General features: G+C 43.0%; 1 protein-coding gene across 3 annotated transcripts in view; it reads left to right on the top strand.

Annotated features, from left to right (window-relative positions):
• ncoa2 (nuclear receptor coactivator 2) overlaps nucleotides 1-15,143 on the top strand; it is a 69,256-nt gene that overhangs the window by 43,340 nt on the left and 10,773 nt on the right. For all 3 annotated transcript variants that reach the window (XM_042510085.1, XM_042510086.1, XM_042510084.1), the window contains 7 exons: nucleotides 1,710-1,811; nucleotides 3,627-3,767; nucleotides 4,498-4,645; nucleotides 5,500-6,856; nucleotides 13,186-13,384; nucleotides 14,064-14,270; nucleotides 14,894-15,097. In XM_042510085.1, coding sequence (XP_042366019.1) covers nucleotides 1,710-1,811; nucleotides 3,627-3,767; nucleotides 4,498-4,645; nucleotides 5,500-6,856; nucleotides 13,186-13,384; nucleotides 14,064-14,270; nucleotides 14,894-15,097 — 2,358 coding nt within the window. The remainder of the gene's footprint in view (nucleotides 1-1,709; nucleotides 1,812-3,626; nucleotides 3,768-4,497; nucleotides 4,646-5,499; nucleotides 6,857-13,185; nucleotides 13,385-14,063; nucleotides 14,271-14,893; nucleotides 15,098-15,143) is intronic.

Here is a 15,143-nt window from a genome sequence, read left to right as displayed (position 1 = left end):
GAAACTGGTTTTAGATATGATTTCAAGTTGTAGCCATTTATCTTTTCGATTTTTTTGAGAAAAGATGATTGAGAATTTGCTAAGTTTTGTCTTTGCTTTGTATGTGAAAAGCCATATACGCAGCTGAGGAGGAGCAGCTCTGGTGCCACTCAGCTTACATCCATGAAAAGTTAAGTGACACGAGGGAGACGAGAGGCTGGGCAGCTGTCATTAAAGCTTATCTATAATTCATGTACATCCCTCACAAACCTGGGCTTATGACTCCGAGGAAAGGGTGTAGCTGTTTACATCAGTAAAGGGGTCTTTTGATTGCCTTCAAATAATTCTCAACATATCAACGCTCCGAACATGTTTTTGGAGCATATGTGAGCTGCGTTTGGGGTAGCCACTAGTATAAACATCTGCTCGCCTTTCCTGGGAAATGTTTTAAATTGTATGTTGGCTCTGCTGTCCTTACAGTGTTCAGTCACTGAGAGTTCACTGAGCTTTTTCAGCAGTTTTCCTGGCTTTAGTCTGGAACTTGAGATGCTGTAGTTTGAGGAAATGTCCATCACAAGTGACTGTCCTTTATCCAAAAACGTTAAGCACTGATACGTAATGCACTGAAAACAATTGCATTATTCTACACTTTAACCACCTAAATCATTTTTGCTCAGTGGTTTTGATGACTAATCATAACTTCCCACTGCCAAACTGTAACTCAGTGGTTAATTTAGACAATAAGTGAAAATGCTAATGTTTCACTCCAACTCTCAACCTGTCTTTCCCTTCTCTGGCTTCCTTTGTGCACCAGCTGCTTGCCAGCCATACTTTGGCAAATAGAGTGACTAGGACCGTGGCCAGAGTTGTGCTTGTGTGTGTATGTGTGCATATGCGTATGTGAGTGGCAGGATCAGTGGTTACAGTTGCAGGAATTTGTCCAGCCATAGACAGACAGAGGAAGTAAGGGAGGAAGGAAGGACGGAGAGGGAAAGCAAAAGAATTGAGAGAGATTCACAGATCTAAGGGCCAGACCACCCAAGAGGCTCTGTTTACAAGTCAAAATGAGGAATGTGTGTGTGTGTGTGTGTGTGTGTGTGTGTGTGTGTGTGTGTGTGTGTGTGTGTGTGTGTGTGTGTTTGTGTGTGTCAGCCTTGGCATGCATTTCTTTGCCAGAAACATGTGTGGGATTGTGGGTATTACTGGCTCAGGAAAGTTGGATGGCAGACTTTTTGGGGTCACCCCAGTCCTGGACTTGGCGGTGTCATCGGTGTGTGTGTTAGAGGCAACTGTCATGATTGAGCGATGGCAATCTTTAATGTCGGGCCAGGGGAGGTGTCATCAGTGTGAGATGGCACTGTAGGTGAGACCAGCCGGAGACGCACACGCACTCCAGCGCACGTACGCATGCATGCACCCACACACATACACACACACCTTCAAAAGGTCACACTTCATCATTTCCCTTGCCAGCGATAGCTGCTCCTCCTCATGAAAGGAGCGGAGCCCTGATCCCCACGCTCATTAATAACTGTATTAATTATGCTGCCTGGGAATAACATGCATTTCATTTTCTTTCCCTGTCTCTGTTTCTATCACTTACGCCCCCATCCTCCCCTCTCCTCCCCTTTCCCATCCCCCTTCATCCTTTCTGTCTCTGCCCTGTCCTCTTTGTTACATCCTCTACCTCATCTTTTCTCTCCCCGATATGTTCCCTCTGTTCTCTCTAGACTTTCAGTCGTGCCTGATCTGTGTGGCTCGCAGGGTGCCCATGAAGGAAAGACCCATGCTTCCCACGCATGAGAGCTTCACCACGCGCCAGGACCTGCAAGGTACATGAACCACTCTCACAGCCGAGAACTACAAACTGATATAGCGAAAAACATTCACAGCAAGTTTAACAATCAACATTTTTATTGACTTTTTATTAAGAAAACCAGAAACAGATTGAGGCAACAACATCTAAAAAATCAAACAAACAGGCAGGTAAACTAACAGGTATTGACACACATTAATACCACAGTAATGTGCCAGGTATTACTGCAACGCATCAATCACAAGTGTGCTATACCCCGTCATCAGTGTCAGATTGTTCCCTTTCAGACATGAATCCACTGAATCTGTCCCACTGCTCCTTAACTGCTCCTTCATTTTTCCAGTTCAGTCTTCCCAACATCTTTTCGCATGCAATAGTTTCCATCATTTGAACTTTCCATGTATTCAGTGTAGGAGTTTGAGGCTTATAAATCATCTGGGCGCAGGTTATTAGGTTATTTTTTAATATTCTAAATACAAATTTATTTAAATTCTGTACTACAGTTTTGTCATTGTGGAGCAAACTTGATTTCTTTTCCCACTGACAAAAAAAAAAAAATCTCAGCCCACTGAAAGACACTGTCCAGTAAATGCTAATAGGTCATACCAATCATAGTGACAATTTTAAATCCCTGAGTCCCCTAAAACATTTTTGACCTGCGTTTCAAAAAATGATATAGTGCTTTTATGGAGGCACATCTTCAGCCCCACCTTATCCCATGATGTCACCAGCCCATAAATCTCCTCACACGACAGTTAAGGTATTTAAAGATTATTATATCCTTGGAAAAGGCCCTTAAGATCAAATACATTAGCTGACACTTCGCACCTCTGTCTGCACACTGGGAGGTGTAGTAGCACTGGTCTGATCACCGGTGTGTAGATGCAGACGACTGTCTGTGTTTTGACCTAGTCTTTGATGTGCTTGAACCATTTGTGTGGCATACACACACAGACACATACACAAACCCACGCTCATAGTTACTTGGTGACATATAGTAATTTACAGTAGCTCCCCACCCAGACTTCTGTAGGCGTGCATGTTTGCATGCCTACATTTGTTTGCCTGTTTGTCGAGGCTGCACATTCTGGATAAAATACGCATCCTGATTTTCTATTCAAGATTCAGAGAAGGATGTTTTTCTTTTTTTGGGAAAATAAGACCTTGCTGGATATTGTGTTGTGCTACCGTCATGACTGTTTGTGTGACAAGTCTTTAGTCAGTTCGTGTGGCTGTCATTCAAGCTGCAGTCTGCTTGTCAGCCCTTTTAAATGCATCACTGCCTCCATTTAAATTGCAACATGGTGAGGGACAACTGTTACACTGATACCAGTGAGTATGCGTGCGTGTTTACACACATAGCATGAATGTATTTGTTGAGCTCCAAGGATGGTTGAGTCTAACTTCCCCTGCTGACTTATAAAATATATCCCTCTACCTGTCATGCCTAAATGGCAATCTTACAATTTGAACTGACAGTATTTGTACTTGTGTTTGCCTATCTAATCTTTTGTAGCCAGGAATTTCTCCACAGTTGATTTCAGTGCCTTACTGGCACAGAAGAAAGCTGAGGCTTTTGCCAAGTTGTAATGAAACTGTAAATAGAGTAAATCCTCAGTATTTCTTCAATCAATATCAAACCACAGAGCTGTTGTGCAGCAGAGTGGCCAAGCAAGGAGCATATTCTGATCAACAAGCTGCTTCACTTGTTTATGTTTGAGAGAGGCATTGAATCTCCAACAGACCATCTGGTGTGGGTTTGTATATGTGTATAGAAGTCATTACTTACATCTCTGTGTAAGGCCTCGCTAATCCGGTCCTCTGTGTTTAGGTAAGATAACATCCCTGGATACAAGTCTGCTGCGGGCGTCCATGAAGCCGGGCTGGGAGGATCTGGTGAGGCGCTGCATCCAGAGGTTCCACCTGCAGAATGACGGAGAGATGTCTTTTGCAAAGAGACATCAGCAGGAAGGTAATCTGCCACTTACTGCAAAAAATATCGTGTTTAATGATTGGCTCCTGATAGTTAATTCTTTTCATCTCATGATGCGGTTGTCAGGCGACCGCAAATGGAGATTTGATTATAGGTCAAAACATGGGTCCCTTCTAACCAAAGCTAATGGTAAAATGCAGGCCTCTGCTTTGAGACCTTCACTCCAGTTACAATAACAAACGGACAACAGAACCTGAGCAAAACTTAATAGGCAGAGACAGGGTTAATACAAGGCGCTTGAGGTGCTTCAATTTGGCACTCAGAAATGTAAGTCCTGGAATACATTGACTTTTTTTTTCATTTGGTCCTTTAAAAAGTACTTGAGTGTAACTGAGAGGAAAACAAACAGATAAATGTTTCAAACTACGGAGGCAAGAACAGCTGTGCTTGCAATTATTTTGTAACGCTGTTTCAGTGATATGAGTGCCAACAGGGCTGTAAACTCCAGTAAATATTGGACAACAGGATGTTTTGCTGCCTGCAGAACACTAACACCGGAGAAGGGTCAGCTGTTAGCGCCAGTTTTGTATTGTAATTTGGCAGTGAAAATGTTCTTGAAAGTCCTTGAATTTCACTTGGCCCTGTCTGTATGGACCCTGCAGAGAAAGTTGTTTATTATTGTATGCACATGAATCACCAACATCTAATAATTTTGTTAAGAAATGGTTTGTTTGTCCATCTACTCTTATAAGTGCATATGTGTCCTTAGTGCTGCGCCATGGCCAGGCATTCAGCCCCATCTACCGTTTCTCCCTCTCTGACGGCACCATCGTGTCAGCGCACACCAAGAGCAAACTGGTGCGCTCACCAGCCACCAATGAACCCCAGCTCTACATGTCCCTGCACATTCTTCAGAGGTATGTCTGCTTACCTACACCTGTGTCAGGAAGAGAGAGACAGATCTGCGGCATGTACTTGGTTACATGTTTTAGCCTGTTAATGCCCTGCAGCACAACCTGATGGCTTCATGTTCTCCGTGTGGATGTGATATAATGTCAATTCATGCCTGATACTGGTCTGGGTCTCAGGGAATAGGGTCACGGTAAAATCATACATAAAGGTTACTTAATAAAAAAAAGACAAATTAAACAAATTGTCACGCCTCCCCCCTGTGGTATGTACAGATAGTTAATTAGTTTCCAAAAAAAAAAGGATAATATTTAAAATAAAAAAAACAGCAGGAATAGCCCTGTCTTTTGTCTTTTGAATTGTAAAATGTCAAAATAAATGGTAACATCTATTTTAAGAAAAAATAATTATTGACCAAATCCTCTTTTTGAACTCGTCATGACGGGAATTAAGTCATTGGAATCCAACATGCAGAGTGAGAACAGACCAAAATTGTCTGCAAAACTTGACAACAAATGGTATTTCCCAGTTCTGACCGATATAACTTTTTCACTTGACTGGAATGGTATTTGTACCAAACACTTGGACAAAAATTACCTTAACCCTTAAGTAAAAAATATGTGTTCTTTTTTTTTCTTCTTCATTTTTGGTTTTTGTAAAATTTGTCCTAAATTACATCCTGGGTGGCATTTAAAAAAAAAATTAATTCTTAAGTATTAAATCTAATTTGCCTTAAGCTTGTGGGAACCTTGCTCGCAGCGGCCAATTTTTTGTATTTGTTATCTTCTACAGAAAATTTCTGGTAATGAAAACTGTTGAACTAATCAGCTGTATTGTTTGTGTGTCTGTTTTTAACCTCTAGGGAGCAGACAGTATGTGGAATGGGCCAGGACATGGGTCCTGGCAGTCAGGCCACAGGGATGGCTCCCAAACCAATGAACTCCTCCACTCCCTCCATGACTCCTCCTACCCCAGGCAGTTTGCCAGGCTCAGGGCCTCAGGGCCAAGACACTACCATCAGCAGCAACAGCACGCCTTTTTCCTCTCCAGGCCCGGCTGGCCCCAGAGAACCAGCAGCCATGGGGGGTCATATGCAGGGCTACCGTTTTGGCTGTCCCCCACCACACAACCATACTGGGGGCATGCAGCCGCCACAGCAGGGCCCCAACTGGAGGATGAACAGCCCCTCTCGCGCTAGCCCCAGCCCAGCTGGTGGGCCCCATCCACCTCAACAGAACTCTATGCTGTCGCCCAGGCACCGCGGTAGTCCTGGGGGGGCAGGCAGCCCTCGTGTAGCTGGAGGCTTGCACTCACCCTCCCCAGTAGGGATGTGTAGTGCAGGGCCTGGAGGTGCAGGTAGTAGCAGCACAACTAGCACCCATGCTAACAGCTACACTAGCAGTTCTCTGTCAGCTCTACAGGCCCTTAGTGAGTGCCACGGTGTCGGACACGGGCATGGGCCCCCTCATGCACACACACTGGGGTCTCCTGATCGAAAGATAGGCTCCCCAGCTGGTGTGACACCAGGGTCAGGGGTGAACACTCATCTGATGTCAAAACTCGGAGGCAGTGGTACTGCCAGTGGTGCAGGGGACTCATTTGGACCTCACACCGAGGTGGGTCAGGGGCACACCCAGGGCCAGGCAGAGAGCAACTTAGCTGAGCCCAAGGAGGAGAGGGAAGGGCCCACAGAGGGCCATGACGCTCACAATCGTCTGTATGACAACAAGGGCCACACCAAGCTACTGCAACTGCTCACCACCAAGCCAGAGCCTCTGGAGACGCCCCTGTCACCTGGCGCAGGAGGTGAGGGCAAGGACCAGGCTGGGACTGGGGTCCGAGGTGGGCACACTGGGGGTAACACTCATGCTACATCCCTCAAGGAAAAACACAAGATCCTCCACCAACTGCTTCAGAACAGTACGTCTCCAGTAGACCTGGCCAAACTCACTGCAGAGGCAACAGGCAAAGAGCTGGGCCAAGATCAAGCCCAGGGCACGGGAAGTACAGCTTCTGGAGGAGAAATTGCTACAAAGCAGGAGCCCTTGAGCCCCAAAAAGAAGGACAATGCCCTGCTACGCTACCTACTGGATAAGGATGACACTGTAATGAAGGACAAGGTCCCTAAACTGGAGCCTGGGGAGGTGAAGGTGGAAGGGGGCAAACACCCTCTTGTCAAGACGGAGAAACAAGACACAGGATACGACAGGGCTGAACAGGTTAGTCTTTACAAAAAGTTCTCTCACTGTCTCACTAAAAAATAGCTTACTGAATGCTTCATTGCAGCTTTGAAATGATGAAAAAAACAGATCTGCCCTAAAACTGATTTTGTAACCTCCTTCTCTTTAGCCCATTGCGAAAAGTTTTTCGCCCTGCACTGCTCCACTTGCCTCCCCTCTCTGTCTGAGCGTTAATCTGGGTTAGGTAGCAGATGTTGGCTCCTCCAAGTCCCATGTCCACACAGGATGCTACAGCTAAACACACACAACGGTCTGGCAGTGTAGAGGTCAGACAGACCGTTCGTGGCTTATATATAGTCCAATTAAGATTTACAGTCTTGTCATATACACTTAAAGACACCACGCATGTTTTTTATTCACGGATATAAACACATCTGGTCTTTTCACTGCCTATGTGTTGGCAGTACAAGCTGAGGGAGGCTATCCGCCAGCTTCAAACAACTGTGACATTTGGAAGGAACCCCTGTGGTTCTCCAGCCATTTGATCCTGGTTGCGTTTGGCCAGAATCCTCAGGTTTGGCAATGAGCTCAGGTCAGGCCTGGCACTGAAAGAGAGAAGAGGAGGAAAGATTAAAAGGGGAGTGAGCAGGGAGAGTGTTGCTGGTAAAAAGTTCTGCGTAGCAGAGGTTTCCGCCTGCTGGTTCTCTAATGCAGGAAAGAAAGCCAGTGTTTGATGAGACTCATAACCTTTCATACAAGAAACCTGCTTATGATGCGCTCTGCTAAACACAGGTTCAAGACACATATGTAGTTCTGTCACACACATCGCTGTGTAACCACAGAATTACATAGAATTGCACAAAAGTACATAAATGCTCTTGCATGCTTTGCTGTCTGTGTTTCTCTCATAACCTCCCTCTTCTTAAACTGACATTCATACCATTTGTGCATCAGTAATGTTAACAAAAGTCAGATTTTTTTGTAGAAATCATGCTTGAGAAGCATGCAAAAATCAATGTGTCTCGCATTTTCTTTGTGGCACATTTCTATAGAAACAGTGTGTTGGGGTTTTTTTTCCGTTTTTTTCTCATGCAGACAGAGGGACAGCGGTGTCAGCCAGCTATGCATGCTAGTTGTGTATGTACAGTATGTGCTCTGCCACTTGGGTACACATGGAGAAGAGAAAAAGGTGATTGGATGGATAATAAGAGCTGCTGTTGAACTGAACAAAGAAGGAGAGATGAGAGAGGTGTAGATACCCCCAGGAGAGCCCAGCCTCGGCAGGCAGAGTGAAAATGATGAGCCATATGCTCCTGCATGTCCTCTCTGCTACCATGGAGATAGAGGGGAGAGGGAGTGGTGTGTTTGTAGAACAAGCAACGTACCAGAAACAATAGAGGGAAAAAGAAATTTAGAGATTTAATATGTATGCCATGATCCTGAAGGCTTTATTTTTTCTCCAGAAATAGCTATTGTACAACAAAATTAAATTGCATAGTAAATGGGTTAATTCCTGCCTTTTGTTGACAGTACAAATGAAATTGGTGAAATCTGGGTTGCACAGTTAGACAGTGATTAAAGCACTTGGGGTTTCAAACAGTGATGGCTTATTCAAGTTTAAATGTGGTTTTCAATCCAGAACAAGAGCATTTGTTGGATGTGAACTAAGACTTCATTAGAGCCGTTACATGTGTGCAAGTGGGTTTCTCTTTCTTACTGGTGAATTGCTGCTCGGCCATGTGCGAAAGCTGACTGTACTAGTTAAAAAGTCCACTCATCCTTCTCTCTACTAACCTCACCCACTGTTTTCTCGCTGCCTCTCCCTCCCTCCTCCTCCTCATGATTGTTTGAGGGCTGAATAATTGATGGCTGGAGCAGAGCTAAATGAGAAATCAGAGCAGATCTCCGTAGTAGTGGCTCAGCTGATGGCTGAAGGAACTATAGGTATGCTCATCTAGTCTGATCAAGGCCCTATGGCAGGCAGGATCATCTGTGTGATTTACTTGTGTTGCTCCTGTGGTTCCTGCAGACAGTAGAGTCTTGTAGACATACTGCCTACTAAAACTAAACCTAGTTCCACAACAGTATTATCCTTATTTTAATGAATGTTAATGGTTGAGTTCATGTTTCATTTTCACGTTAATCTACAATGTATCATGACTCAACAGGAAACTTATTTTCTTCATTATCACATCAGTAACATCTGTGAAATTATCATCAATCATCAGAGTAGCATGACTTGTTCATTACTTTAACATGTGAAATCACTGCAGCTTACTTCAATATTGAGTATTTCTTTTATTAAAAAAACATTTTCCAGATGTAGATCACAAAAGCTACAGCTCCTCAGTGATCCTCAATAGGAGTAAGTTGGTATATATATATATATATATCTTTTCCAATACAGTCAGGTCTTCTAATTTAATACATCCATTTAGTACATCCATTGTTCCTTCCATTGTTAGATTTACTAGCCTGAAATAGCATTTTACCTGCCCTGGACAATTTGCCAATCCTTACTGTTAAGCCCTGTAATTTCAAGCTGCATGCCGAAATGTCATTTCCATTCACTCAAAGGCTAGTAGTAGGCACACCTACTGTACACCTACTGTATCAGACATCACGCAGGTCCTTACATGTACAGTATATGTCAAGAGTCTATTTAAAAACTGGTCTATTAAAATAAATGCCCCCCTATCATTACTTAGGGAGTAGGCGCTGCCAATCAGAACACAATGAAAGCATGTTACACTGGATATATCAGGGAATATGTGACCATTAAAAAATTAGATTTATTAGAACTATTATTACAAGTCTTGCAAAACACATAATCAAACAGTGTGTTGCAACATAAGTTGATTTGCTCTTTAACTTCCCTTAGCGGTGTAACTTTCCCTTTTTTAAAACCCCTAGATATCAGCACAAATCAGTTAATGCAAATTATGTAATGATATTCATCTCATAATAAATACCAGCAGCAAAGAAGAAACAAGAAGTACTATCCAGTTACAACCTTCAGATATTGCAGTATGTAAGGATTGCAGGTAATGTTGCAGTCATCCTAAAAATTGCCATTTCAGCTCTTTCAGACGGCAAATGGATTTTTGCCGAGTTTCTGTTGACAAAAGGCCAGCATGATTCTGGAGTGAAATGACTTTTGCTTTTGCCTTACTTGACAGAGGCAGTTCTGCTTTACTTACCCTCATTCTCAGTTCCTTTTCCTATGAAATGGCATGGGCTAGGTCAGAGAGGCTCTGCCCTTAAGTCCACATTGGCATTAGGGTACATACTGGGATCAGGAAGTTGTAATGAATAGAACTTGCTCATTTACAGACGTGATCGCTTTAAGTTGAGCCCTAGATTCAAGTTTAAAAAAAAAAAAAGAGTACACATTTGGCAGAGCCTCATCGCCACCCTGCTGTGAGACAGTCAGCCTCTGCTGTTCCTAAGCACGCAACTCTGTGCACAGTGAGTCCCCCTTTGTATCGCACATGCTTGAAATGTATAAGGCATTGTCAAAGCACCATAAAATGTTCCCTTTACGTGAAAGTGTTGCTGATAATTGCATCTTTATTCTGTAAGTATAGTAAGCAACCCCAATTAAAGAGGACCAAAAAAACTTATCACTTATTTTTTTCCCAATTAACGATGCTTAATTTTGTGTTGGGCGTGGGGATAAATAAAGAGTTAATGCCTGAAGCAAAAACGTAATGTACAGTTTGTGTCCTTAGCTACTCTTTCAGCGTGAGTAATGTTCTAATGTCAATAATCTAACTAATTATCTGCAGATTTTACAAAATATTTAATAATGGTGGTTTGGTTTTACCAGTCCCCGCAGTTTTAACCAAAGACAGTAGAGATGCAGCAGAGACAGGACTGCCATGCATGCGCTAACATGCATTCAAAGAAGAGAGTAACAGGGATTGATAGAAATGGGACCCATTAAGGGTAAAAGCAACTAGAGAAGACGAGAGAATAGAAAGTGGGAGGAGAGAGAATCGAAGAGGAGGAGGAAAAGAGCAAACCGAGAGCGTACAGGAGCATTACATCATTCCTGACCTCATTAGGGCTTTTCTCTCTCCCACCACCGCCAAACCCCCCCCCTCCACCCCTCACTACTCTGCTACTCTCTCTAGCTCTCCCACATCTTACAATATGCAGTCCATTAGTCCTTGGCCACCTAAGATAACCACTCTGTCAGGCATTTTTGGCAGCCATGTAATCTGTAGTAGCATTTAAATGCCTTACAGATACGTGCAATTGTTTAGAACATTGAAGTACAGGGTTGAAACAGTGGCTGGTGTGCCGTTTTCCTGCTGTACAGTATGTCACGATCAGGAGCTGTCAGTGGTTCCAAGTGTGCTGCACTCTCCTGGATAGTTACAGCCAGTGCAGCTTATTTACTTAAAGTCCCTCAGATCTCTCTAAGAAGCAATATGATCAGAAATGTTGATGTTTCTGTTCCAGTTTGACTGCAGCCTTTTTTCTTTTTTTTTTTTTGAGTGTTGACATGTTTTATCAGACTGCATTATTCAGGTGTTTCTGTTATTTTGAGAGAGGACACTGTGGTATTGTCCTAAAACAAAAAAAAAATGTTCAAGACTTTGGATCTTTAGTCATAGTTGCAGCAGATCTTTAGTTCAGCAAGTGAAAGCAGATCCCAGTATGGCTTTGTCTTTGTTTAAGATAGTTGTGTGAAAAACTAAACAAAAATGAGCCAGATAGTCCAAAGCCCAGCTGTGTATGAATGCAGCCTTGGGCTGTTTTGGGCAGGCTCAGTCCAGCTGTTTACAGTAGGGGGGCAGAGAGCAGTTCAGACCGTAGCACCAACCAATCTGTCGCCTCATGCTGCTCTCACATGTTAAGGCGGATTCATAGCTGCGCATCGGCTCTACACAAGTGGCCTATGGTGTTGTGAGCGTTTATACTTGTGTGGTGGTGTGTCTGTGTCACTCTGCTGTTACACCACCAAAACACCCGTCAGCGGTGGGGTTTTTATGAAGTACTGTAAAGTTTGATTGATTCGTAACACACATTAAACATTTACACAAGTACACAAATCAGCTTTATTATAACTCAAGATTCACAGACAAAACAATTGCTTTTTGCTCACATTTTCCCCACAAATACAACATGCTCTTTTTATTTTTATTTACAAGTAAAATGAAAATCAGTACAACAATAGCCTGCAACTTATGCAACCCATCAAGCAATTTCAAAAAGCCAGTAGACAAACTAGCAAGAAACAAAAAACAACAGCCAAACAAAAGCAACTAAAGCAAAAATAGCAACAACAGCACCTACAAAGAAGAAGGCAAACAAATAGATAAATGGGTGTTTAATTAAGAAAGAAAATACATAAATAAATAGGATGGTTAGTCACATAGGTCGTAAACTTGCTGTCTTACTGTAGCTAGTACATATGTTTAGGACATGATTGATAAGGAGGCTGACCATATTGAGTTATACATAACTTTAGCTGTTTTCAACATTATATTAGTCACCATGCACAAATACAACATGCTAACATTATTAGCATTAGCCTATGACATTTTACATTGCATAAATTAGCCTAGTGGCTAGAGGTCTTTCTTCTGCACATACAAACCCAGGATAAATCACAGACAAGACATAAAATGCCATTTGTGGCAGCTTTATTGTCTTCGCAATGTATGGTTTCTTTGTGAAATAAAAGTTAATAAAAGCTTTTTTTCCACTGAGGGAAATGATTCCCAGCTTACAAAAATAAACGAAGGTCTGCATCACCGTTTCTGCGGAGGTGCATGTCACCATAACTACGGCATCTGTTCAACACAGAGTTATAAATCTCACTTTACTCAATAGAAATCAGCTCCAGGAGGCACATCTTTTCATCTTTGCTGTGTTTTTTCACAGTGGAGACAAAAATAGTGTTCTTATAAATACGTCATTCTTAAATATGTGTTTAAAGACTGTAGAAAAAGAGCAGCAGTTGTACATTTCGAGGACACCAGCCGGTGTGCGAGGAGTAGTATGTGTCTGATAAGCTAAGTCAAAGTGAAGTGTGGCCTAGATTTGATGGAAAGTGGTCCATTTTATCCCGGGGTTAGTGCTGTATTATAAACAAGGCCAATCCTGCTGTTCCCATCTCGCAGATAAAGACTCCTCATGCCAAGTGTAGTAGTGTTTACAGACTGGGTGTGCTCTCGGTATATGCGTATGGCCTTTATCACACATATATTTGTGTTTGTTTGTCTGCAGGTAAAGCAGCAATTGGTTTCTAAATGGAGGCCTAAGTGGTTCATCTGTTCCTTGTTTTCACACTTCCTTCTTCTCTCTTTCTCTGTGTGTGTGTGTGTGTGTGTGTGTGTGTGTTTTGTTCTCGCCAGTCGTCGGAACTGGATGACATCCTGAACGACCTGCAGAATGCTCAGCCGCAGCTTTTCTGTGAGCCACGGCCCGTTTCGTTGCCCAGTCCCATGGACAAACAGAACATCATCAATGACATTCTGCAGATGTCCGAGACCAATCCTGCCATGGCCGCACAGCAGCAACACAGGGGCATCGGGACTGGTATGAGCCCAGCGAGTGAGTCCACACTTACTTAGAAGTCCACATGATATTAAATCTTTGCAGAAAATACTGCCATAATGAGGTCATAACGTTGTAAATATGTAGACTTGAAATCATTTGGACTATTTTTATTTATTTATTTTATTTATTTGATCCCCCATTAGCATTACCCAAAGCAAAAAGGAACAAATAACAAGAAAACAGGAAAACGAAAGAAAAAAAAGAATAACAGTGAAAAAAATGAGCTAGTTCCAACAATGACATCAAATATCCTCACTGTCTAAAAATTCATTTGATAAAGCTCTACAGTAATTGCAGCACTACTAAAAACCGCACATACAGTGACTGAGAAAATAAAAAGCAGAGTTCCTTATTAATGATGATATAGTCAGGCATTATTTAACAAAACATGTCCTGTTTGAGAGGAGCTGGTGTTCTGTACCATCAGGTATTTCTTCAACCTCTTTTTAAAAACCAATGTACTTGTTAAATGTCAGTTGCTCAGTTGCTCCAAATGTAAGTCCTCTGAATTGCCTTGCAATGTTTTGGACTTACTGTAGTTTTGCTAAGTCTTTATTTGATGCACTCGACCACTCTACTAGACAGTAATGCAAATGAGAAAGAACTAATGGGTTTTTTTATTAAATTTTCCAGTGTTTCATGGGTTGCTAAAACCATTTTTTTCTACCTTTAGACTTTACAGGTGTCCGACCGAGTCAGCCCGGCCGGGGTCTACCTGTGAGGAGCGTGTCTCTGGACATGAATGTGTCCCCCCAGCAGCCCTCTTTACAGTACCCCATAAGGGCCACTAGCCCATACACGATTATGCAGCAGCAACAGCAGCAAGGCATGGTGGGAAGTCACGGCATGATGGCTAATCAGGCCGGTTTGGTCAACACAGGTGGGTGTGACATTCGTGCTTTTGTGGTCACAGTGATGCGCCTTGTTAACAAAATGAAACACTGAACTGGTGCCTCTGGTACCCACAGAGCGACGGGCTTCCTTATAGTCACACTTGTATAAGATTAATGGACTTAAAACATACAGAAGAATGTGTAAACACCAAATTTAGAAAACAAACACTAAACTGATGAAGAACTTGGTATAAAATACTAAAATTCATTTAAGAAATTCATTTTCTGATGCGTGATACCCACTTGGCAATCTTCCAATGGCAAAATCACATGTATTTATCACAGTTACATCACAATGAATGATTTTGTCAACACTGCTTTTTTTTTCAGATTACTGCAGAAAGACCTTTTTCCCCTCTATGTTGCTTTCAGCCTGTTACATACCATGTCATGGCAAGGTGACTCACTTCCTGTGACAGGAAATATTCAGTCACCCGCACTGGCATAAAGTTTCTCTCACTGTCACTCCTACATATCAGCGCTCCTCAAACATCCCCCTGTAGATGGCTTTTTGGCATATTAGACCGCTACATCACAGGGACAGAGGACATTCATTGAGGTCCATCCTGAGGCATTTCTCATGTCTCCATTTGTGTGTTTGCTCCTCCAGGATTGATGGCTCCAGGTGGTCCGAGGCCAGGCATGCAGCAGCAGGAGGGTTGGGTGGGTTCAGCCTCTGCACCTCCTCTGGGAGCGTCCGGCCCCGGGCAGCAAGGTCCCATGCAGGGCAGGATGGGGCCGAACGGTGCGCCTATGAGGCCCAACAGCCAGCCAGGGCCCCGGCAGATGCTCCAATCCCCAATGATGGCAAACGGTGAGAGCTCAGTGTGCCCTAAAAACACAGTTCACATGGAGTTTTA

This window comes from Plectropomus leopardus, chromosome 21 (assembly GCF_008729295.1).
Source record: "Plectropomus leopardus isolate mb chromosome 21, YSFRI_Pleo_2.0, whole genome shotgun sequence".
Lineage (NCBI taxonomy): Eukaryota > Metazoa > Chordata > Actinopteri > Perciformes > Serranidae > Plectropomus > Plectropomus leopardus.
The sequence above is the reverse complement of the archived record's forward strand: the minus strand, read 5'-3'. Positions and strand labels throughout refer to the sequence as shown.